The 24,639-nt window shown below is 44.8% G+C and overlaps 2 protein-coding genes across 4 annotated transcripts; one reads left to right on the top strand and one right to left on the bottom strand.

Annotated features, from left to right (window-relative positions):
- Nucleotides 1-34: 34 nt before the first annotated feature.
- On the top strand, nucleotides 35-1,132 carry tmem126a (transmembrane protein 126A). Its single transcript, XM_034598307.1, has one exon. The coding sequence runs from the start codon at nucleotides 205-207 to the stop codon at nucleotides 820-822; it is 618 nt and encodes a 205-aa protein (XP_034454198.1). The 5' UTR covers nucleotides 35-204; the 3' UTR covers nucleotides 823-1,132.
- Nucleotides 1,133-1,585: 453 nt separating this feature from the next.
- LOC117769431 (ras-GEF domain-containing family member 1C-like) lies at nucleotides 1,586-24,102 on the bottom strand. Of its 3 annotated transcripts, none has more exons than XM_034598304.1 (14): nucleotides 23,732-24,102; nucleotides 10,638-10,859; nucleotides 10,318-10,440; nucleotides 9,953-10,090; nucleotides 7,679-7,900; nucleotides 6,419-6,493; nucleotides 5,592-5,693; nucleotides 4,717-4,819; nucleotides 4,544-4,623; nucleotides 4,353-4,448; nucleotides 4,174-4,269; nucleotides 3,970-4,093; nucleotides 3,293-3,365; nucleotides 1,586-3,212 (listed from the first exon to the last, which is right to left on the bottom strand). In XM_034598304.1, exons 2-14 carry the CDS (start codon nucleotides 10,851-10,853, stop codon nucleotides 3,188-3,190), a joined length of 1,473 nt encoding a protein of 490 aa, XP_034454195.1. In that variant the 5' UTR covers nucleotides 10,854-10,859; nucleotides 23,732-24,102; the 3' UTR covers nucleotides 1,586-3,187. The 3 variants fall into 3 exon arrangements, with proteins under 3 accessions (XP_034454195.1, XP_034454197.1, XP_034454196.1); XM_034598306.1 differs by having other exon boundaries at nucleotides 5,592-5,690; XM_034598305.1 differs by lacking the exon at nucleotides 23,732-24,102 and adding an exon at nucleotides 23,016-23,399.
- Between the last annotated feature and the right edge of the window lie 537 nt (nucleotides 24,103-24,639).

Here is a 24,639-nt window from a genome sequence, read left to right as displayed (position 1 = left end):
TTTTCTTTCTTGCCTGAAAGTCTGAACTCAGGGCAGCAAAACCTCAGATAGCGCTATGAATTATGGGTAAGATTAGACATGTCTGCGCCCTGTCTTCATCCGGAGCACAACCTTACCTCAATGAGATAACAGCGGGATTCGAGCTGTAAACCAGGATCTCCAGCTTCTGAACTCTGGACATTACCAGTTTGAAAAAGTGTGAAGATGTCGGAAAACACGCAGCAGGTGAGCGTGGCGGGAAACACGCGCAGCAGATCAGTGGTCGCTGAGATGCTGGCGAAGAATTTCGAGAGGCTGCCGGACTCCGACAAGAAACTGTTCCTGTACGGACCCCTGTACCTGGGGGGGAACGGGGCGCTCGCAGGGCTGGTCTCCAACAGCTTTTACCGCAGAGCCCTGAACGTCACACAGGCGGCTGTCACCTCCAGCCTGCCGATGGCGGTGCTGCCCTTCATGACAACGGTGGCCCTGTACAACGCGGCGGTGTCCGGCCCCCTCCTGTCCGGCGACCTCAACTGCCCCAGCTGCGCCCTGATCCGGGGCGCCCTGGTCGGCCTGGTCGGTGCCGGCGTGTACCCCATCCTCCTGGCCTTACCCGTCAACATCGGCCTCGCCACCAGGTACAACACGGCGCCCATGCCGGAGAAGGGCAATATGTTCCGGTACTGGGTGGACCTGTCCCGGCCGATCCTGAGGAGGATGAGGGCGGTGCTGGTGCTGCAGGTCTTCTTCGGCACGTACCTCGGCTCCAGGCATTTCGAGACGTACACCAAACTGGCCCAGATCACATTCGGTTCAGGTGGAGAGGAACTTAAAGACTGAGACTTACTGAGCTCAACCTCCAGAGAAACACGAGCCTTTCTATTGATTCGCTCACTGACAGTTGTTCTGCCAGGAATCAAATCAAGTGTGGACTTTCTAGTGTTGCTGGTATGTAAAAATGAACAATAAATAAACTGTACAAACTCACTGCTTCTCCTGCACCTAAAGATTCTGTATTTAAAAAAGATCTTATTCAGTATTTGGCTTCATCTTAATGTGTATGCTTTTCAAAATAAGAGCTGAAACAATACATATATGACCCGTCTTTAGAAAAAGAATCAACAAGTTATTTAAATAAAATGTTTAAATCCTTTTTAGGCAACTTATTTCTATGACTATGTGACATTTTGTGCAACTTAATCGAGTGGAGATGGTGGGAACCAGAGGTATGTGTTCAATCCAGTGCTGTTCTAGTTACAGTAATGTTTAACATGGGGTTGCATTTGGCTGTGCTGACTGCCTGAATGATTTAAACCTTGGTGACTCTGTTTCAAGTTATGCAGATATCATAACAATGCACTTATTCATTCAACTGTATGTACTAACATTTATGCTTTTTTCAATCCAATCAAATAGTCAGGAAATATCCACATCCAAATGAGATAAAATGGTTTTAAATCAATAACCTGTCAAGGCTAGTGCATTATTTTGAAAACCCTGAATGTGTGTATTGAGAAACCTTGAAGTCATAAGAGTACAAAATTAATCAAACCAATGAACAAAAAACAACAGAGCTGATGTAAAAAAAAAACAACAACACATGTTCAACTGCAGGCAATGTTTTATTTAAACATGTCATCACCTCGATTTGCAGGTTTAACATCACATCTCTGGCTCTCGTTAGTCTTCACTCGTCCGGGGAACATGTTACAAGAAAAGCCAGTTTGTTGGTGACACACGAGGAGGGAGAATTACAGACAGTCTGTTATCGAGAGGGAAAGGTGCTTCTTAAGAGAAAACACTGACATCAATCAATTAGAGCAAACTGAATAAGACTTTTTAAAAAAAGCTTATGTAATAATACAGTCCCCGCTCCCTTTACTTATGTCCTCCCACCCCACACCCTCAAAAATGTTTCCCAAATCACAACAGAACCACCAAAATAAAAAAAAGCTCAGCAACAATCCCACAAAACAATAAACAAACACATTTCAAGTCAGAGGAACCTGAATTATCAAGACAACCAGGGACTCATATGGCACAAGTTTCCCTCTTTTTACATTTTCACACAGAGAAAAATCTCATCATAGTCCTTCTACAGAATGCAGCAATGCATCGTCACTACATAGGTTGTGTTAAACATTACAAGGTGGATACACTTAATGCCCCTTTAAATCGCCTCGTCGTGTAGCATGCCATCGGACTTCATATTCAGTAAAGGAAAGATACGATAAAAACTATACATCTGTCAGCACAGAAATCTCCATAAATATATCAGACAACTGAACGTCAGTCAGAGAGAAAACTTCCTGAAGAGCAGAAAGATGATGGGTTCACTTGTCACCTGTACACGATCTACACCTCCTGCTGTGACCGGCCAGAAGCGATACTGTGGGTTTCTTGCATTAATGGCACAATTCATTTAAAAGGAGTAAACACTTAACAGTTCATATTCCACTCCCCCTGTTCAACACTTTCCCAAAAATAAGATATAATAAATAAAATGACAGGAGGAGATGACCAATAAACAGGTTTCTCTCATGCAAACACTACACGTGAGATGAACTGGTAAAATGCTTGTAGCGTGTCATCTTCTGTCGTCTCAGATAGACACGGTCGTCGTTCCTTCAGTAGACCTATAAAATCTGATACAGGCTAGCCAGCGCCCTTCACATCATGGTAAGTTTGATTACAGTACATTACAAGTTGAGGAAAAAAACTAATTTAAATTAAATATCTGGACGCGGCGTTGGACCAAAGGGGAAGAGAAACAGGGAGAGGAGCAAATACAAAAACAACTAAAGCATCAGTAGGAATTTCATTTTATAAAGTGGTTTTCCCTGTAACTGTTCTCTCTATAGTAGTAAACATATCTTCACAGAGTAAACACACATGGAGGGGATGGGGGGGGAGGAGAAGCTGTATTCGCTCTCCTACATAACTGTACCTCATCACTGATATGCTCCGAAGGCATTTCACTTTTAGCTTAACACTTTCAATTCACTTTTTTTCCTGGCTTGTTTATTATTATTCTTTTATTTGTACAGTCTCCTTGATGAATCCTGTTCATCGGGCTTCTTTTTTTGTCATAGCTTCTTCATAGAAAATCACCTAAGTACCAGCTTGGTTCCTTCACAGTTCATTTTAGTGCAGTGAGAACACACGCTCCCTCGCTGGTGGGAGGGGTTTAGCTGCCGTCAGCACCTCATGTCTTTCCCAGAACGTTAGACCTGAGAAGAGGAAACAGATGCTGATGAGGGACAGAGCATCTTTTTTAACATTTGAGACCATCTTTCATTGTGAGTCTTACCTGAGTGCTTTCCACCTGTCCTTCTCTACCTGGTTCTCTGGACTCTCGCTCTCATAGGACGCAAGGTAGAGACCTGGGGAGGAATGAGAAGAGACTGATTATGGGTTTTTTTCTTGTCTTTATTCAACAGCTTGTCCTTTCAGTTAGAGAGCAGGACTTATTGATTTCATGTTCAGATTTCCTGATGCTTTTACCCAAAACCCTGCACTCGCACTAAAATAGCCTCTGCTTGTGCTTAGATTTGCTCTGCTTGTGCTCCAGCTGTGTGGTTGCACTCAGATATTTTGTTGCTTGGATGGATTTCCTGGGCTCCAGCTTCAGCTATTCTCCTCGCGCTCACATGAAATGACTGCTCTCTGATTTATTCTTCTACGCTTGGATTTTTGGGTGTTAAAAATTCCCCAACCAATAATAAGCTGGAGTGCAGGAAATCTGTCGAAGCAAAAAAATAACATCTGAGTGCAAGTGCACAGTTTGAGCAGAAGTAGAGCAGGTCTAAGCAGATGTTTTGAGTCAGAGCATCAACATCAGAATATAAAATCAAAAAATCCTGCTCACCACGCTCTTCAACAAAGATAGGAAAAAAACCATGTTAGATCATTCACACTCTGTTACGAAAACACTTGGATAATAAGCTTGTTCCGAAATGTTCTTAAAACAGCAAGGCGGGTTCTCACCGTCCTCGCTGAAGATTGGAGCAGTGTGGAGGTAGTGCAGGATGGCCCGGTCCTCCTCGAATGGACACTCCACCTGTTTCCATGTCATGAATTCCCCAACCTGACGTGCCAGCTCCACAAATTTCTAAGACACAAAATTACACTAAGCACATGTTTGCAGGAAGGTAAAATGCAACAGGCTTCAGGAGAAAAGCGACAGCCTACCTCAAAGTTGACGTGGCCATTGGGCAGCCGATTGGCACATCCTTCATTCAGGAAGTAAATATCTTTGATCAGCAGACTGAAGAAGGGAATTACAATCTGAGGAGGAAACATGGACAGAAAGATATAGAGATATTGGCATGAAGGTGGAAATAAAAACACAAATGTTGTAAAGCCTTTACCCTTTCTCTGTTGCTGTTGGCAGTCCGAGAGCGATGGGCAGCCCCCCTCAAGGCCGTCCTGTAGTTGTAAAAATTTCCTGTAGGATCCATCTGATGCTGTCAAAGCAAATGGAAACAAGCAAAACAATGTCAGCTACAAGTTCTCACCTGTCATGTGCCTCTCGCTCAGTGAATGGCTGCATTGTGTTTACCTCCAGAATGAAGAACTTGGCAGTTTTGGCTTTGCCCCAAGTCTTCTTCAGCCGTGACACAGGACTCATGTTCATACCGGCTACAGGAGGGAATGAATTTCAACTATTAGTCCCACGTCGGGCAGGAGAAATCTCAGAGAAAATACTCTCAGCTATGGCAAAACTAGACTCACAGATGATGGCCATGAGGGAGTTGAAGTTTCCAATGTTGAAACACTCCCTGGCAACATCGATGAAGAACTCGATCACCTGGGCTCTTTGCTTTTTCTTCGCCGGCTGCAAAAAGGTGGAGAGGTTTGTTTAACTCACTGTTTTTACTGATTTTCTCATCGATACAGACACATATCATTAAACAAGCCTGCTCAGTGAGAGTGTAGTAACAGAACGATACCATTAGGGGGCAGTGTTGCTCCAATACAACTAGCTGTTTCTCATTAGTCCAAGGAGTTCATGTTTCCACTGCTGTTTCTCAGCAGGATTATGCAAAAACTACTCCACTGATTGAATTGTTGGTGTAAGGGTGGGGAATGGGCTATGGAAGAATCCATTTAAGTTTGGGGCAGATCTGGAAAAAAGAGTGGATCCAGGAATTTTTCAAACACTTTCTTTAACATTGCAAAATGGGGCTTTTATTTTTTAACATTTTCACTAAATTCCCAGGGAATAATTCATGGATCCTAATTTACTGCATTTTGGTATGCACTGCCATTCCATTTTGTAGAATGAAATTCTACGACAGTATGAAATTATTCCAGGATTTATTTATTTAAAACCTGAATTTCAGTGTTTTCAGTTGTTTGTTTATGAAATAAAAATCCACAGGCTCAAATAATAGACATATAAATATGTATATGGTTTAATTTTCAAGTTTACTGCATGATTGAAGTGTGTTTCATCCTTTGATGAATCCTATTTTGTGATTCATGTTTTGGAGTCTTTTTACACTCCTAACGTTTTGAAAAGAGGAGAATATTTTTGTGAATTTTCCTCTGACGTTTAATGACAGAATGAATAAAGTGTAGCTGGTATATCTGCATTTTTCACTCACCATGCAGATCTCAGTAGCTACCAGGTAACACAGTCTGTTGAACCACCGGACATAAGCCTCCAGGTTGGAGGTTTTCTTCTTCTGGTCACTGAAGCACGGCTGCTGATGATACACACAAACACACACACACACACACACACACACACACACACACACACACACACACACACACACACACACACACAATGAGTAAAGGAGGCATTGCCACAGGGAATGCCTCTGATACTAATTAACTAACTTCCCATCTACAAGATGACCCCCCTCTATGCGAGCGTAAATGACAGAGGCAGCAAACTGGGAGCGGAAATAACACAATCGATGGAGAGCAGGTGAAAAAAACCCACAGGGGAAGAGAAGGATGGAGAGAAGATGAGTGAAAGAGACAGGAACTGAATATGAGGGAAAAATAACAGTGGACGAGCAACAGTGGAGGAACAGAGACTGAAAGCATTGAGCAGTTTTGCTGAGGGCAGATGAAGAACTCGTTCCTGTGCTTGTCACAGCTTGTGATGTTACAATGTGCTGTTTGCGACCTTTTGACTATCTGACCTCTGTTTAGCCCCTTGAGAAGCAAACATAAAAGGCTTTTTACACCAGGAACAGTGTATTTTACTGTGACATATTATTCTTCAAAGATTCCCCAACAAAACAAAACTGAAAATATGAAAAAAGAACGTGCAGTGTTTTGGCCTGAGGACAGACTATGGGTTTCTACTGATATGGCAAAACATTACAGAAAAATTGTTTCAGAATTTATATGTAAGATTTTCCATCGAAAATAATAATGACATAAACAAAATGGTTATTTAGAGAAATGAAAGGTATACCTTTGTTACATCTAGTGGGTCCTTCTGAACAAAGGCTTGGACAAACTCCTCTGGTCCAATATGACTCAAATGTTCCTGGAAAACATACACACAGACACACAAGCACACAAAGACACCACACACACAGACGGGGGGAGCACCATTAATAACTCTTTCATTTCAGTAATGGAAGGCAATCAATAAAGGGAAGTAATGACTCATCGACGTGACTCATTGGAATCATATTTCCTCAAAGTGACACTTGAGACAATATTCACTTCTATTAAAAGAAGACTAAAACTATATAGTTACATACATTTGCAAATCAAAAATCCAAATGACACATTAGACCCTTCTTCTAAACACGTGACACATGCACACACACACCCACACACACACACACACACATGCAAGCAAGCACGCACCCCGTGGTTGTGGTCGTGAGCACAACCTCAATATTCTAATATTATTATCTAATAACAGATTATCTAAATCTTTTTTATCTGAATTAGCATGTTGCGGAAACCTACAATGCATTAATTAAAGTGCAATATACTGTATGTGCACTGTATGTGTCTGTCTGTCTTTCTCTCTCTTTGTCTCTGTGTGTGTGTGTGTGTGTGTGTGTGTGTGTGTGACAGAGTGTGAAGCTGTCAGGTCACATTTATCCACACTGGTTTTATCCCCTTTGTTTGAAGCCCCAGGCACATCACTGACTTCTGGGGTGATGTCACCGCTCAGTCAGGGAACAAGCTTAGTCAGGCACACACACACATACACACACACACACACACACAGAAACACTACCACCCTCACATACACGTGCTCACATCAAGACACACATGAATAGACTGAAGGCACCATGCATGCAATGTGAGGGACACTGCAGAGATCCCTTTGTTCATGTATGTTTCATTGCATTATTCCCTTTGTTCTTGTCTCGGTTAAATTGGGTGAAGACCAATTATCTGCAGCCATCTTCAAAAATGCAAGTACAGGATCACAGTGTTAAGTGTGTCTGCCAGTTTCACTTCGCAACTGTACCTCCCACCGCCTTCCCTTTGTTCTTTCAGACTCATTCTCCAACACGCTCATATCCGTTTCTATTCCCTCCATCTCCTCCTCTCATTGTCTTTTATCCTGTGTTTATGTCCTCGACACAGAGTTAATCTCCACACGTGCTTCACCATTCATAGACCCCTCCCAATCAAACACCCTCTCCTCTCCGTGTCCATCCCCTGTCATGACCCCTTGCCAACCTCCCCCCTCTCCTCTCCTCACCAGCTCCACGTGGGTGAGCTGCTGTGCCAGCGTGTACGGGTCGTTGCAGATGGAGAGCATGTCCTTCTGGATGGGTGGAGGCTTGGTCTTGAAGGCCACCAGCTTGTCGGAGATGGAGGAGGCGTTGAGGGAGACCTTGACAATGCTCTCCTCCCCCTGGCTCATCCGGGCCAGCCTCTGGCTCAGCTTCTGCAGCACCTGGTTCAGGGTTTTCCAGTACGCCTGCAGACGAGAGGAGAGGAGAGGAGAGGAGAGGAGAGGAGAGGAGAGGAGAGGGGAGGAGAGGGGAGGGCGGAGAGGAGAGGGGAGGTGCTGTCAATAACCAACTTCCTGAATAATTTATTAATGCTTCATAGATCAATAATAGGCATGAATCAAAAGAATCTCTGGGTTTCCAGGTTGTGACTCATATTTGTGCTCTCCAATCATAGTTTAGAGTTGGTCAATAATAAGTGTTTTTTGGTAAATGATGTTCAGCAGTCTAAAACCAACCCACATCACGGACCTTTCTAAAAGGTTTTTAGATTGCCAGTAAGGGAGTGTCCAAATCGCTGTTGCACGTTCCGAAGATGTAAACAACAATAAGCACACACACATTTACATTTGCACACACTGATCAGAGCTGGAGCCAACAAACTCCTGTATCTACTGCAGAGTCATGTGACCCGGGAGTGAATGATGATTGTATCTACTCCCATTGCTGACAAAAGCCAGATGTTATTGGGTGTTACTGGATTTCTTGACCAGTGGAAAAGGGACTTTTTGGTTTTGCCTTAACCAGTTTACCTCCATATATTTGTTTGGATTAATGTCCAGATGAATTTAACTGTATCATCCTTTAAATCGGCATCATCCACTCTGTCGGAGTACTTGTGAGCTACTGGGAATTCATAATTCACAGGGAAATTTATTTACTCTTTATATGTGTAAATTTGTACCTCATTAACCGTATCGCTGTGTGGCTGGTTGAAGAAAACCTTCAACCTCCGCTCCTCCATTACAATTTAGAAATAACAGCTTTACTTTTTCGCACAAAGGCGACGCATTTCTGAGAGGATTTAACGAGCTCAACAATCCAGAGCACAATGTAATCTTTCAGTGGAATTAAAACACATTTCATCGAGGTTTTCACTAAGCAGCTGCGATGTGCTCTGTGTCCAGGAATGTGTGTTTCCGTGGCCCTCCCTGCAGATGACTGGTCACCGAGGCTGTTACAGGTCAGCCTGTCGCACAAATGAGCCACATGTATGCACACACACCCCACGCCGTAGACATAGCAGCACATTCATCACCACCTGCCCTTCCCTTCCTTCTGTCCTCTCTTCCCCTCCCTCCTTTTTTTTTCTTCTCGTCCTCCTCCCTGACTCCATCACCCTCCTCCACCTTCATGTCCCTGTTTCCCATCCCCCCATTTTCTCCATCCATCTCCCTCCCTCTATGTTCCCCCCCGAGGCTGCAGATAGATCCACTCCTCTAACATCCTTCCTTCCTCTCTCTCCTCTCCTGTGTTGTAAGATTGTGTAACGCGGAGCTGCGGCTGCTCACCCGACACTGACACTCTGACTCCTTCCACCACAGCGGTAGTGATGATAATTAAATTTTGTTCCCCATCAGAGCATTTCAAACTGCAGCTACAGTTTTGAAAAGCTGTTATTGCCACAGCGGTAATGTGGCTCAAAATCACAAATTATTATCTTGTTATGAGCAGCAGAGGTGTTTCTTATTTTTCTCTTTTTGAAGATCTAGGATCCTTCCAAAACTGTAAAAGTATTCCTGTCTTTAGTGAAGATGACTGATCAAAAGGAAACTGATACAGGCTACATCCACACTGCTACGTTTTAGTTGTAAAATGCATCACTGCTGCTGTGTTTGCGCCTGAAGTCCACACAACTCCTGAGTTTTTGAGCACCTAAGACGGAGAAGTTTGGAAATGCTGCTGGCTTTGTTTTAGTTTGAAAGCTCTGGAGCTGCATCATAGTCTGGAAACGATGATGCAGTCACCCACATTCGCTCCCTGATTGGTTCTCAGTCGAACTCGACAACCAGCGGTGAAGGCCGACCGACTCTAACACTTACTGTCTGCCTCATGTTTACATGTACACTGGCACGCACATGCCCAGTGTACATGAATGGTCCCATGATTGCCGTTTTCAGTTTGTATGGATGAGGATTATTACTGATGTGGAGTTAAAATGCTTGTGTGGGCAGAGATTGTTTTTATTTTTAAAAGGAAAACGTATTATTAGTAATCACAGTTCCATGTCATCACTGTACCTCATCACACGGAGCTATCCTGTGGATGAAGTCTTTCAGGAGTCCGACCATCTTCTCGTCCCGGAAGTCGGTCGGGAACGTCTCTGTCCACTCTGTCAGCAGCTGCAAGATCTTCGGGCCAAACTTCCTCACTTTTGCCTGTTGTTGACGAAGTGAAAGAGTTTTACCACAGTCTGGATTTATGACTTTATCAGCAAATCAAAACATTATCCTGAAGTCAGCAATTTGGCCAAAAATTGGTGGTTATGTTTACATGAGGAAGTAGGTATGTCTGCGTGCTTTCTCTGCTCCTGCATGTGTTTCTGTTTATCAGCTCATGCATGTGCACACAGGTGTTATGCATTGGTGTGTGGTGCAGTGCTGACCGTATCGAGTGGGCTCTGATCCAGCCGCTGCTGTTTGATGCACAGCTCACACACCCTGGCCAGTAGCTCCGGAGGAGGGATGAACAGACGAGCGCTCAGCAAGAAGGTAAACACATAGACTTTCTGTCAAAGGACAGAGGGAGACATTCACTCAGACACTGTCACTACATAATAAAAAACACTGCTACTTACAGTAATTACAGGGAGCAGAAGTGGACTTTAAACAGAGACATGGGGATAATAATGTAATTGGCAGGACTGTCATTACCTTTATATACTGAAATGAAATTTCTGATGGACTGTGCTACAGTTCTGTTTACCTCTGGGTAGTAATCGGCAGTGGGCACCAGATTCTGGATCAGGGTGTCCAGAGAGGCAGAGGTGATCGGGGGCCCGTCGGCCAGGCAAGCCCCGGGCTCCGGGCCCTCCTGTGGGGCCTCCTCCTCCTCCTCCTCCCCAGGCTCAGCACAGGCCAGATGAGGGCTGAAGCCACTGGGAGTGGTGAACATGATGCCTGAGCACACAGTCTGGGGCATTCCTGTCTGAAACACAAATAGACAGAACGAAACATCAGCAGTTTATTGACAGAATGAGGAAGAGGTATGAGATTGAGTTTTAAGAAATAGGAACTCAAGTACATTTTGTGGAGGTAGTTCATCTTACTCGCTGACAGGGAATAAACCAATGCATATTGTGCATATCACACTGTCTCTGGCACAACTAATCCATTTCTTGCGATTGGTGGTCATAGTGAAGTGGTAGTTTTGCAGTAATCAGTCAGATTTAATATTATATTTTATGCAATTAATATTTTGTATCTGTACAGCATGTTAAAATGTAAAATGTGTGGTACTCAGCACCAGGATTTTGTATAAGGAAAGATGACCGGTACAATCTTAAATTATGTTGCACATACTACAGTGATGCAGCTTACGTGAAGCAGAATATAAAATTGAGTGTGTGCAGTTAGATTTTGTTAGCCATAAAAAAAAAACCTTGCAATGTGAGAGAAAGTGGAAAAAATTCACCTAAACTGGATCCTCACCAAAATTTGATGGATTCTTTCCTGACCCATAAAGCAGTTAACCTTCATGGTGGATGTGATAACTAAATAACTAACTAACACATCCTCCCCTCCCTCCCCGTCTCTGCAGGAACTTTTGAAAGTCACACACCTGTGCCTGGTCCTCTCTCTCTCTCTCTCTCTCTCTCTCTCTCTCTCTCTCTCTCTCTCTCTCTCTCCCTCTCTCCCCCCCCCCCCCATATTTCTCCTCTCCCCCCATCTAGACGCCAATGGACGCCCACACTGAGTCTGGTTCTGTGCAAAGTGTCTTGAGATCATTTATGTTGTGATTTGGTGCAATGCAAAATGTTATTAAATTAGCTTGTCCTCCAACTTCTGTCCCTCTTTTTTCTAATCTTCTGTTCACTATCCTGGAGTAATATCTCCTCTTTCTTCACAGCAACACACTCATCCTCTGCAGCAGATGACCCGCTGTCGTCGTCGAGGGACACAAAAACACCCTCAAACAGCTGCCCCCGTCTCCCACATCTCGACAAGACAGAGGAGAGAATGTAAATGTGGGTCACTCAGTCGCCGTGGAGACACTGGTGCAGCCCGAAAGCGATCGCGTGGCCTCTATCTTTGCCGGGTGCCGTTTGTCTTTCCCTTTAAGAATGCTTCGGGTTGCACATTTTAAAAATTCAACATGTTCCTTCCCTCAATGGACCAACACTGCAGCTGTAGTGGAGAGGAGCACTTACTGCGTACGCTAGAGTGGGCATACTACGGAAACGAGTACCGTTATCCTCAGGGTACAATTATCCCCATCACTCATCATCTCCTTGATGCCAGCCGATAAATCACACAGCCCCCTCCTACATTTACAAGTTTCACATGGAAATGTAGAGACAGTGGATATATTGGTCGAGCAGAATGACATTTTGTGCATTTTGGTCTCTTATATTTGAATTTGACGTTAAGTCTGCTGTGCTCCTGCGCTCGCTGACTAAACCTGGTGACTACCTAAATCAGTCATCATCATCTCCGAGGACGACTGCGGTCTCTGGCTGCCCTCGGGCGAGTTCAGCGGCACAAAGCCTCTCTGCCTGCAGGGGTCACGAGAAGGACAGCAAACCCCACATGCTGACAGCGAGACCTTCAGCAACACCCAGGAAGTTTTATGTAATGTAAACGCGCGAGTATTCTTCCTGTCGTTTGTAGCTCAGATGACAGGCAGGGCTCGGCCACAATGTGCACTCACACGAATATACACACTGATGATGATGATGAACAGAAAGACAGCAGAAACAGAGAGGAGAGGTGAAAGAGAAGCCTTTCCTTTGCTCTGGGTTTTACTAGAATTACCTCAACAGATTGTTACACTGCAAAAACTAGAATGCCTCTTAGTTAAGAGCTCTGCCAAAGCCCAAAGCTCCCCTTAAATTCAATCAAGCTGCATCATATTGCACACACTCATAGGTAGCAGTCCCCTAAATATGTCTGATATATTCATCAAGATCCATGAACTATTCCCTGGCAAATCAGTGAAAATAAAAAAGGCCTATCTTGCAATGTTGAAGAAACTCATTCTGCATTCTTCCACTAAGTTTGTTGGTAATCTGTGTGTTACTTTTTACATAATCTTTCTGAATGACAACAAACACACGCAGATGAGAAACACAACCTCCCTGGTGCAGATAATGATGCCACTTGCGGTGACAGTTAAAAGAGAATTTATGAACCGCAGTGCTGATATGACCACATTAGCTATTATCAAGGAGGAAACCGGGTTTGCTGCAATCATTTCATTCTCTGCTGATCCCACACACACACACACACACACACACACACCCACCTGCCTATGAGCCACCTCGATGGAACAGTGTCCCTGGGGTGAAAGGTCAAGCACACACTGGCATGCAGAAGAGCAGCTCATGTCTCAAGTTTCCTGTGTGAGAGGTTCAGTTTCCCTTTGTTCCCCCACACACAAGCTCTTATTCTTGCACTTGTACACACCTAGAAACGGACGCATGCAGACAGGCACACAAAAGGCTGGGGGGGGGGGGGGGATGGGCAGTCTGTCTTTCTGCGAGGCATTTTACTGCCTTCCTTCCGGCTTACAGTACACTGACAGCCATGGCCATGTCTCTCACAGTGTATGTTGTGCTTAACAGGGGCCGACATCTTCTTGTCCGTTCCTCAGAGCTATAACCATGGAGGGGTGGGCGAAGTGTTTGAGTCCACAGAACACTTTTGGAGTTTCAGGAGTAAACGGCGTTGCAGCCAAATACAATACAAATGAATTGCTATATGCCATCCTCATGCATGCATCGGCCACTGTACATGGTCTATTTTGCAGTGTAAGACAAAACCAAAGAGCCTCAGATGAAAAATAATTTCCACCACAGTTCAACGCGCAGCTGTAAAATGTCCTTAACGTTTCGTTTCAGCTGTTTTCCTCCCATTGTCTCAGTCTAGATTAGGTTCCATGAGGGGGGGAAGCCTGGGGTGTCCTTGCCACAGAGAGAACTGATAAAGAGAGAAATGGAAAAACCTTCACAAGCTTTGTGGTAACTGGAAGGAATTTCATTTTATGTTCGGACTGTCAGGACGGCAAAGTCTGCTCAGCTCTAAGAGACAGTGTGAATGAATCCAGGAGTTTATCTGCAAGTCATCTCCTGCATACACACACACACACACACTCCTCCTTCTCTGTGTTATTCATATATGTGCGGGAGTGACTGAGAGTTTTATTCTACGTGCTCACACTGTCAATGATTTCCTGTATCGCTTGTGATAATCTTCACTCTCCTTATTGCTCTGTTGCTTCCCCTGCAGCTCTCCTCTCCTCCCCTCCCATCAGCGTTTCTCAGGCTCTGATAAATCATTTCATTATGGTTTTGCGTCTCTGCCAGTCAATGTTGCACAGTCTGCAAACAGGGGGTCACTCAGGTAACTCCTCCACAAATGCGTACATTGAATTATGGACCAGCCGCTGTGCACGTGTATCACATCAGTCACAGTGAACAAGTCTTTGGCTGATGTGAGGCGTGATCTATATTTGTTTCTGTATTAGTAAAAGCCAAGTTGGACATATTGAATATTTCCCAGTCTCATTGTGATGACTTCAGGTGAACCGGTGTTTACAAGTTAGAAACGTGTGAATAACTCCAACTTGACATGAACACATTATAGTCATAGGGAGAGAAAGAGTGGAATGGGACTAAAAGCAGATAAAACACACGGTGCTTTAGCAATGAGATAAAACCACTGAAATGTTAAACTGTAACAGTGGCAAAAGGAAATAGAGCCTGATCAATTTCTCATATGAGCATTTCACAGACATATAAGTACCCAGGTTTATATTAGCTGGTATGAAGACTTTTACTTTACAGAATAAACAAAGCAGAAAAGATGTGCAGTTGTATTTTACATTAACAAATTGTTTATTTTCTTAAGTTCTATATATTTGTGTTTCTTTATATATATTCTTAAACTGTAAAATATCGACCCTTATTTACATATGTTTTATGAGGGGTTGATAATGAGAACTAAGGAATTATTGCAATATCTTCTTTTTTAATATATATATTGGTCACTATATCGGTATCAGAAATTTCTGAAGGGTTAGTGTAAATGTCGTCATCCACCTGTGTCCGCTAGAGTACGCAAGGACCCCTATGCAAACGTCCACATGCAGCCAATAATTTGTTAGCACGCTGACTGTAGTACGCAAATCTCAGCAGACACAGAACAAAGACAGTGTGGTCAGCCCCCAAAAACCATATTGATCAGGCTCTTTAAGGAAAGTCAGCAAACTGACCCAATAACGTCAACGATAACATTAAGCTAATAGTAGCCACCATCGAGGTATTGATCACACCAGACCAACTAATGTTTGCATGAGCAAAACCACTGAGTGAGGTGAATTGATAATAGCTGTTAGTGTTATTGCTTATGGATTACAAGTTTCCTTTGGGGAGAAGATTTGATCATTTCGCTCTTAAGTGGAAATTGTGATGTCAGAAGGCTGTGAATGTTTATTATTTTGTATTATTTTACAACTATATAACTGATACCACATTTTCTCCTGCAGTTTGACCAACAAGTCATCCACAGCTCTACTCTGTGTATATCTTGTTTCCACACCTCACGGTACACCCAGCTCCCCATGTGCCTGGCAAGTTGCATCAACGCTGCGTGAAAACACACATCGAGAATCAAGCAGCTGAGAACAGGTGAGTGTAGTGGTGTGTGCTCTAATCCCCTCTGAGATCCCCAGCAGTCAGCCAACGGCAGCCCTGCACTCCGTCTAGACAGCTGGGGGAGTGTCATTGTTCATGGACCTTGCAGCATGAGTAGTTGTGTGTGTGTGTGTATGTGTGTGTTGTCTTGTAATTCTGTCAGGCTGTTATCGTTGCCATCGGGGGATCCGCCTGCTTTGTTCTGCGATGATTAACAGAATGGCACTGTTGAGAGACATACAATCTTTATCAACACCCTTGACTGCTCAGCTGTCGGCCTGTGTGCTTGCATGTGTGTCTGTGTGGTGTGTGTGTTGAAGCAACAATGGCATTTCTGACACAACTGAGCAGCTTGAAGCTGTCAAGTAGCTTCCCCGCTCGGTTTTCTACAGCCATTCCAGTGTAACCTGTTTCACCACAAAAATGACTCACATCTACCTGTGTGTGGGTGTGTGGGTGTGTGTGGGTGTGTGTGTGTGTGTGTGTGTGTGTGTGTGTGTGTGTGTTTTGAGGAGAGTGGTGACCCAGCTGCAGACAAAGCAGTTCTGCCACTGAGTTGACGGATGAGGACAATCAGCATTAGAGACAGCTATCCATTAAGACTGAAGAGGCTTTCTCACAACAAATCAAACCACTGTCTGACCTAAGTCAAGAGTCAAAGGTGTTACTGGTCCTGGGTAGGGGCGGATGCACAGTACCAGCTTTGTTGGCCTCCAAAGTCACTCTAGGGTCGAGGTTGTTTCAAGACTACAGTCGTATTCCGACATGAACACCAGAAAATACCAAGAAAATCAGTTGTGGACCTTTTCAGGACTTTCACATATGAAGAATGCAACAGGAGATTGTCCGGGTCAGATGCTTTCACAACAACAGGAGCATTCTGGAGAGAGCTGGGGTCTGGGTAGAGCCGACAGGAGGCAGGACACGACTTATAAATTCTGCTGCATTGTTGCACTGGCATCGGCCATTATCACTCGAGACATTTTCAAAGAAGGTCCTCAAGAAAAAGACTTTAAAAGATCCATTAAAACCTTCACAGTTAGCTTAGATTCACGTACACCGCTGGCCATGTCTATTCATCATCATCATCCCCCGAATAATGCCTACCTCTTTATATAGCAGATCCACATGCAATTTATGGCACTAATAGTCTTTCAAGGGGACAAATATAGGATATGGTTTCTCAGTTTATATGCTGAATTTCTGTTAAAGAAGTTTGAAATACTGATGGTGTAGAAAAATGAATTTCTTTCAAAAACCCAAACTCTACCTGAAATACATAGAACCAACCTATAGACAGCTTCTTCTTTTTTTTTATCTTTGCACAGCAGCATTCTCCCTCAAGCTTGAAAGAAAGTCCCACACAGTCGTTTTCAAAGTTGTTTTCATGTCCTTGAGCACAAAGCTGACACACAAAGGCCAATTCAATCCATTCCTGCACCAGCAGACCTTATCCAGCGGAGAAGGGGATTGTTATTCTTATGTCAAGCTTAATCAGGTGTGCTGTTGGGTGAAAAGATCAAATATATAGAGTGGAGGCTTGTAACCTGTTGCCCTATTGCTCCCCAGGAAATGTCACAATATAAAACGATTTGATTTATTGTGATGTATCTGTTCCTATCTTTCATTGTCCTTAGGGCTTTTTTCACTGACATTTATGCATGCGTGCAATATGGAGCAGATCCAAGTAAAAATCAGGATGTAGTGAATTTAAATGTGGTTATATTTCTTTTTATTTAATTTAATAGATTTGTTTTTACAGAACTGATGTGCTGTATCGGTGTAGAACAACTTCAAGATGTGATGCGAAGCTGTTCTTCGAGGAGCAGCACCTCATTGCAAGTGACCACAGCAAATATCCAGCGTGGGTATCGCGGCAACATTTTGATTTGTTTTTTTAGTTGCTTCCTGGTTTAAAGGATCAGTTAAAAGGAGATAAAAAGACAAAGAGGTAAAAAGCTGCATCCCCTGCCTTGCTTGGGGGTGTGATGATGAATATAAGAATAAGATGGCAAAGATAGAAAGAAAGAAAGGTGGTACTGTGGAGGAGGATGAGCAGGTGATACTCACCCCCAGGGCGGTGTGAAGGCAGTCTAAGCTCTCTGAATGCCACACTCACTAAACTCCTCTTTTTCTGTGCTCCCAACCTTGCTAACTAATTTACATACTCTAACACTTCCTGTCTAATTTAGGACCCACATGTTCGCTCCTTCAACGCCTCACAATTCCAACTCTTCATCTATTTTGGGGCTGTGCTCTAAAAAAGCAGATCCTTGTGTATTTTTGGTCCTGACACTGTTTTGCGTGCCTCAGAGTATTGCAGCTATGGCCTGAATTTTTCCACAGCATTCTTTGAAAGCTGAAATGATGCAACCACAGAAACAATGAAGTATTCTCATGATGGCATGGGCTTAAAAGAAAGTAAACACCTCTTTGTCATCCAGCCTCACACTCCCCTTCCCCTTCCACATGTCCCCTCAATTCCTCCCTCCTCCTCCGTTATGTCCCATCGACGCCCTACTTTTCCAATGAGCCCAGTCAGGACGCCGGCACAGATGGCCCTGCAGCAGGCTGCTGTCCCAACGGGAGCTGCTGGCATGGGAGGCGTTTTGGCCCTCTGCCCCTACCATCATCCCCAGTCTCTACAGGAGCCCAAAAGTGTACTGGCGCCCAGACTGAATGCCGAGGTACAGGGGGGCCAAGCCGATCTGGCTGCTTAGCTGCACGGTGACTGCTTGGCACCGCTGACAACAGAGAGAGCGCAAAATACCACACATATGTCACCACACACACACTTCACGACAAAATCAAACCAGCGTACTATTGTTGGTTAATGGTGTGTGTGTTTTTGGAGAGCAGTGGGGATGAAAACAAATGGGTTCATTGTGTCTTGAAAAAAACACATGCACACACACTTGCACCCACACAACAGCCAAACACAGGATTGAGTTACAGTCGAGGCATTCCGGCCCCCCACCCATTCCCCAGCCTCGCTCTGTGGTACGAGCCTGACAGGAGGCTGGGAGTCACACGCTGGCCTCAACGGGACACACTCCCTTAATCCCTTTTATACTGTCTGAGCAGGGTCACGCCGACATCCTGGCACCTGTTCGGCACGCACCAGCTCCATCAGTCCCAACGTAATGCTCAGTGGGAATCCTCCTCCATGAACCCCCCCCCGTGCACGTGTGTAGACGTCCTCATTCCTGAGCGAGTTTGGACACAGCTGTGCGCAAGCATGGGTTTGTGAATGTGCTTGAAAAAAAAAAAAAGGGGGGCTGAGGAAGTCAGGGTGTATGCCAGTCCAAATGAAGTCATTCCTTCACAATGAAAACAACCATCTGTCCTACTGTTCTTGAAGAGGTGCGGCTGGACTTTAGCCTCTCAGCCAGTTCCTTGCATCTTGACAAAAAATTGTAATGTTACACGAGAGAGGGTGCACGCATTTAATCCCTCACATCAGACTATTACCTTGCGGAACATTTACATTTAGATGGAAGAAAGATCAGCGTTACACAAAACCGTCAGCCTGAGAGAACGTCTCTGCTTTAGAGGCCAACTCTGAAGGTTGACTGGCCTAACCCACTGTCTCCACTTTCAAACCACTCCACGTGTGTGTGTGTAAAATACACTTCTGAATCTATTTCCCCGAGTTCGACCGGGAGGAAAATGTTGCACTAAAATGAACTGAAGGTCTCCGCCATGCGATGGGTCTGGGCAATCTAACATGTTGCTTGGAGATGATGGGAGCTGAGCAGGGATTGGCTCTTAGTGAGCATGTAGCGCGTCTGAGCCTTGAGCGCCCTAAATCTGTCATTCACAATGGTTATAATGCTTTAAAAAACAAGTCATGTGTTATTTATCATTTTCCAGTTTATAACCGACTCTTGATGCAACACTCGGTGGAAGAGAATCGGACACGAGAGGTTTTTGTCTCGTCCTAAGCACGCATCATTTTATCTCAAGTGTCACTTATGAGGAATTACCATGCTCAAGCAAGGGAATGGAAGAATATGGAAAATAACAACAGAGCGGAGTGATTGATACGAGAAGGCTGAATGAAATAATGCATTGTCTTCCTCTCAGTTAAACCTGCACAATACCCACCACTATCTAATGAGCGAGAAGGTAAAAGATGCAAATCTAATAACCAGATGTTCCTAATTTCATCAGGGCTGTCTCCTGTCCTGTTGAAGTACATCGATCTGCTCATTACAACCAGCGCGGTCAAAGGCCACACACCGTGTCCCTGCTGATGTATGATGTCAAAGTACTAATGAGTTGAGGGGGACTGCATGATCTGCTCTGTTCCCCACTTATGTCTTATGTAGTTTGATATGATCAGAGACAGACACAGGTCAGAGAACGTTTGCATTAGCCTGCAGCTAGTGGTTCCCATGTTGATATTTGAACACACAGAGATTTCAAATCTATAAATCTCATTTTTCATGATTAACATTACATAACACGATATGTTACATGGTAAATTCAGATGCTATGAAACAGACTCAGGGTGTGTTCTCACTTTCAATATGAGGACTTGTGTTTGTAATGAGCATAGACTCTATATAAAGATGGACCACGTGTCTCCACTTCCTCCCACTATCCAGAAATGAAATAGAAATATCTAATATACGAACTCTGCCATCTTACACATTTGGAGCCAGACTCTGTGCAGTGGTGATCAGGGAATGGAGTCGAGGCAGCGCCGACACACCCAATCCACCAATCATGTGTCAGTCTCAGCTGTCAATCATGATGTCTCTCCCCGTTTTTTATAGCATCGAATAACTCATTACTACCAAACTTGTCAGAAACATGAGCACTTGAACAGTGTGATAAAAACTACCATTATTAACGGAAACCCTCTGCATGTATTTTTGACGCTTGGTCCATGTTCCAGCGACTAACATGGAGGAGGAAGGATTTATGACCTATACTGCAGCGAACCACCAGATGGCAGTCGAGACAGTGTTTTTGTTTAACAAAAGATGACAAACTTCTGAACGGCTAAATCTTTTCTGAACTCGAGCAGCTAATTTTAATTCAGATTTAAATCAGAAACGATCAATGACTGACGAGTGTGAATCGGAGCAAGAACTCAATACTTTCCCCTGTTCAGACGCAAGTAGTTCAATACCAAACAACAAGGCTGTTCCTCATGAAATTCCTTCAATAGCTCAGCTCAGTATGGATTGTTTGGAGCTGGAGACACATCTGTCACATCATTACTCAGGTGTGCTGAAGCTCTGCGGCCTGAAAAAACTAATATGTTTCTCAGAAAACATGCTGTTCACCTCATAAGGTTAATTTAATTACATGGAGCCTGATGGTATATAATCTATATGTTTACTCCAGTGGTTTATTGAACACACCAGGGATCTAATCATATTCCATTATTTTTTGCACGTAGCCAATCCATACTCACAGACTGTCAATAGTTGCCCATATGACAGCATGCAGGCCATGTGGAGGCAGCTCAGACCGGCTCTGGAGAGCGCACAAGGTTCCCATGGAGTCAAAGCTCCTGTTGGGAGGTAATTAGATGCCTGTTGTGTCCCCACTGTGACTCCCCCTTTTCCCTCTTCTATTCCATCAGAATTCCTTGTTTCTCACCCCCCCCCCCCTCTCACTCTCACTTTCTTTCTCCGACTTTTGCTGCAAAGACAGAGCAGCCGGCTGTGACCGAGCACTTCCACTTGTAAACCACGTCCGCTCCGGCCCGGCAGCGAGATCACTCTCATCATCACTTTAGCCAAAAGACATGTCATGCCATCACAATGTTCAGCCCTTTTTAAAATCAAGGCCCTACTGAGCTGAGGAGCCATGATGAGATAAAAAATCTATTTCACTATCTAGTGATAGAGGTGGAGATTTTTTGTGGCAATGGTAATGGGGAAATTCCCAACTAAATGAATGTGTGACTAAAATAGAAAATGAGAAGTTTTCCTTTGTACAGTCGTCCATTTTTTCTACTACTAATTTGACTAATTTTATTGTTATGTAATTTCCTTAAGAGGCTTTCTCTGAATTGACAAATGTTACAGCTTCTGCAAAAAAGAGGAAACAAAACAATTTCATTCTCCGCCAACTGATCGTTCATTCATCCAACCAACAAAGGAAGCCGGGGGATGAGTCTCAAGTCTATTCCAGTACGGACAGGAATGGATCATTCAATAAAAACTAATCTGTTTAAACTGGAATTCATTGTGCTCGTTGTGTTTACCAGTGGGATGTTGTGGATTGTAGTCGTGACTGCTGCGCCACAAGGCAATAGTGGATTTCTATCATGTCTGTAGAGTAGAGTAGCATGTGATCCATGATTCCTGCGAACGCACATGCACACACACACTTAAAACACACACACAATCAGACACACACCCCTTTGCACATGCACAGAGCCATAAAGTTAGTGTTTACCTCTGTGTTGACCTGTGCCAGACAGACCCTGCCCTCTCTCTCACTGTCTATCTCTCCACACACACACATACACACACACACACTGCACACACACTGCACACACACACACACACGCCTCTCAGTCTCACATCAAACCGAACGATGCCCTCATTAACAGCACACCTGTTATTCTCTGCAGACTCGGCCTGAATTGGAGGGAACGTGTGCCGCGGCCTCAGTCTGTACCTGCAGACTTGTTACCACGCTTCTGACAGATCCCTGCTCCTGTGACTCATGTCAGTTCAACCTGTACCGACTGCGCTGCTCCACAAAGCTGTCATTTCAATTCAAAACCATTATATCACCACAGGACAGCCAGGTTTCACTGGCTCCGCACCGACAAGCTCAACTTCAGAGGAGAACCCGGAGGATGCACAGGGTCTTGACCACTGGAGGCCGAAGTCAAAAGGTGCTAATGATGACACAGGTTCACAACAATTCACTTTTTTCATCCTGATTTGGTGACAGCAAAACTGGAAAGAATCAAAAGAATTGATTTACAGCGTTTTTTTTTGTCATTTTACAGAGGAACCTCAAACACAGCAGGCATGACACAGAACAAATGATGTTTGTGTTTCACCCCTCTGGGCACACAGGAGCACACACTGCCAGTGAAGGTGAGAGTGAGCAAATACACATTTCCCAGGGCTGCCTCCTAAACAGAGGGAGGGGAGGGGGGGAGTAAAGAAAAAACGAATCTGGGCTCCACGCTGAGGGAGCACAGTCATGAAACGTGATGCCCCCCCACTCTGGTGCTTCACCACTGGAGGGTGATGCTGGTTGATGGGGTGGAGAGGGCTGGAGATAAGGTGCCTTAACTGGTCATTACAACAACCTGCAGCAAGAATATGTCTCCCCCACACAACTGGTTTCTGATACTTCTATGCACCTGCTGCAAGAGACAGATAACAAATCCTTTCTGGTTTGTATTGGTGAGCTGTGCAAGCATGCTACGTCGCCCTTGGGGGGGCGGGGGAAAGGGCTGCACTCACCGCCTCTTGGATGCATGCAGTGGATGATGCAGATTTTTCTCATTCCAAGCAAAACATAGAGTACATTGTCAACAGTGCCACACCTGTTCGTTCTGCCCTGTGTGTGTGAGGCAACATGCTGCAGAGATGTGAGCTTGATAAAGAGCCAGGCAGCGTCTGAGGCTCTGCTCCCCGCGTTAATGATAACACAGACTGGGATGAAGCTTCCAGCCCCAAACCAGGTCCGTGACAGCAGAACGTGAGACGTGCTGCTGTCTCTGTTTGGGTCCCCCTGTGCTGTGAACGTGTCAGGGGCAGAAGACGCAGTGAGTCCGGGCTCCTGTGTCGAGCTGGTTCCTCTCACGCGCCCTTTAAAGCGACCTGCACGCCGCTGACTCACGGACACACACCGGGATGCTCTCTCTCTCTCTCTCTCTCTCTCTCTCTCTCCCTCCCTCTCTCTCTGTGGAGCTGCACCATCTGTAACACCTAACACACACATTATGATGTCGTCACTGGTGCTAGTAAAAGTTACTACTGTGACGACACAGGGTTCTAGGCACAGTACGGAGAACGTGTGAGGGGAGAACACACACACACACACACACACACGCACACGCACGCAATCACACACACACACACACGGGCACGCAGCTAGTGACTGTGGGCGTGAGGGCAATCTCAATATTCTAATATAGTACAGATTTGGTGTGACGCCGCTTTTACGCGCTACTCACCAGCACTACACTTTAATCCCCATCTTCGATCCTCCGACCTGGATCCGGGGACAAATCAATCAGAAGAGCCGCTCCGGATATTTCCAACAAAAAAAAAAGAATTCAAATGAACGTTCACACGCGAGCCCGTTCAGCTGGAACCAGCCGGGCTCCACAGGCGCACGGTCCGGTTGTTGAATGGTCCTCGCTCCGGACAGGTTCCCGGGTGTCCCACCGGCTGAGCAGCGGACACACGCGCAGAGCTGACGCCGGAGACAGAGTGCGTCCCTGAAGGCGTGGCGACCGTCCTGTCCTGCGCCACGGAGACACGGCGGAGCGCGCAGCACATCCACACACACCGCCACGGACTGAGTGAGCCGGAGGAGGAGAGGAGAGGGAGCTACTCACACTCCTGTCAAGGGAGCTCACACGATCGGGCTTCTGTGCGCGCTTTTCAAAATAAAACACCCCCAGAACAAACGCATTCCTGTGCTATGGGTTCTGTTCTGGCTTTTGTATTATTTTGAAGGTGAAATTGATTGATTTCCGGTAGTAAATTTGACGCTTCAGTAGGCAGAGTAACCCTAACACACTCACAAACACAAACTAACACACACGCACGTAAACACACAATGGAGGAAAAGCTTGAATACCAATACATCCCATCCAGTTTACTGAGCCGGTAACATATATCCTGTGCCAAATGTTTAATACTTATTCAACAGTATTCAATATTTATTGTATTGGTTGTGTGTGGTTTATTTACACACATGCACAACTGACTCATCTGACATCAGGACTACACGTTTTACTCATGTTTCACCTGACAGAACCACAGTGAAGTGGTGTCAGACATGTGGACCACACTCTATTTATCTGTGTTCTCTACATCTAACACTTACATGGATGTCAATCGTTGTGAAAACACA

This window comes from Hippoglossus hippoglossus, chromosome 10 (assembly GCF_009819705.1).
Source record: "Hippoglossus hippoglossus isolate fHipHip1 chromosome 10, fHipHip1.pri, whole genome shotgun sequence".
Lineage (NCBI taxonomy): Eukaryota > Metazoa > Chordata > Actinopteri > Pleuronectiformes > Pleuronectidae > Hippoglossus > Hippoglossus hippoglossus.
The sequence above is the reverse complement of the archived record's forward strand: the minus strand, read 5'-3'. Positions and strand labels throughout refer to the sequence as shown.

Excerpts from the sequence above, each read along its gene's own strand:
- tmem126a (XM_034598307.1), top strand. The coding sequence starts at position 205 with ATGTCGGAAAACACGCAGCAGGTGAGCGTGGCGGGAAACACGCGCAGC.
- LOC117769431 (XM_034598304.1), bottom strand. The coding sequence starts at position 10,853 with ATGCCCCAGACTGTGTGCTCAGGCATCATGTTCACCACTCCCAGTGGC. Across the intron at positions 4,094-4,173 it reads ATGGCCACGTCAACTTTGAG|AAATTTGTGGAGCTGGCACG; the intron begins GTAGGCTGTCGC and ends TTTGTGTCTTAG. Across the intron at positions 3,366-3,969 it reads TCCAATCTTCAGCGAGGACG|GTCTCTACCTTGCGTCCTAT; the intron begins GTGAGAACCCGC and ends ATTCCTCCCCAG.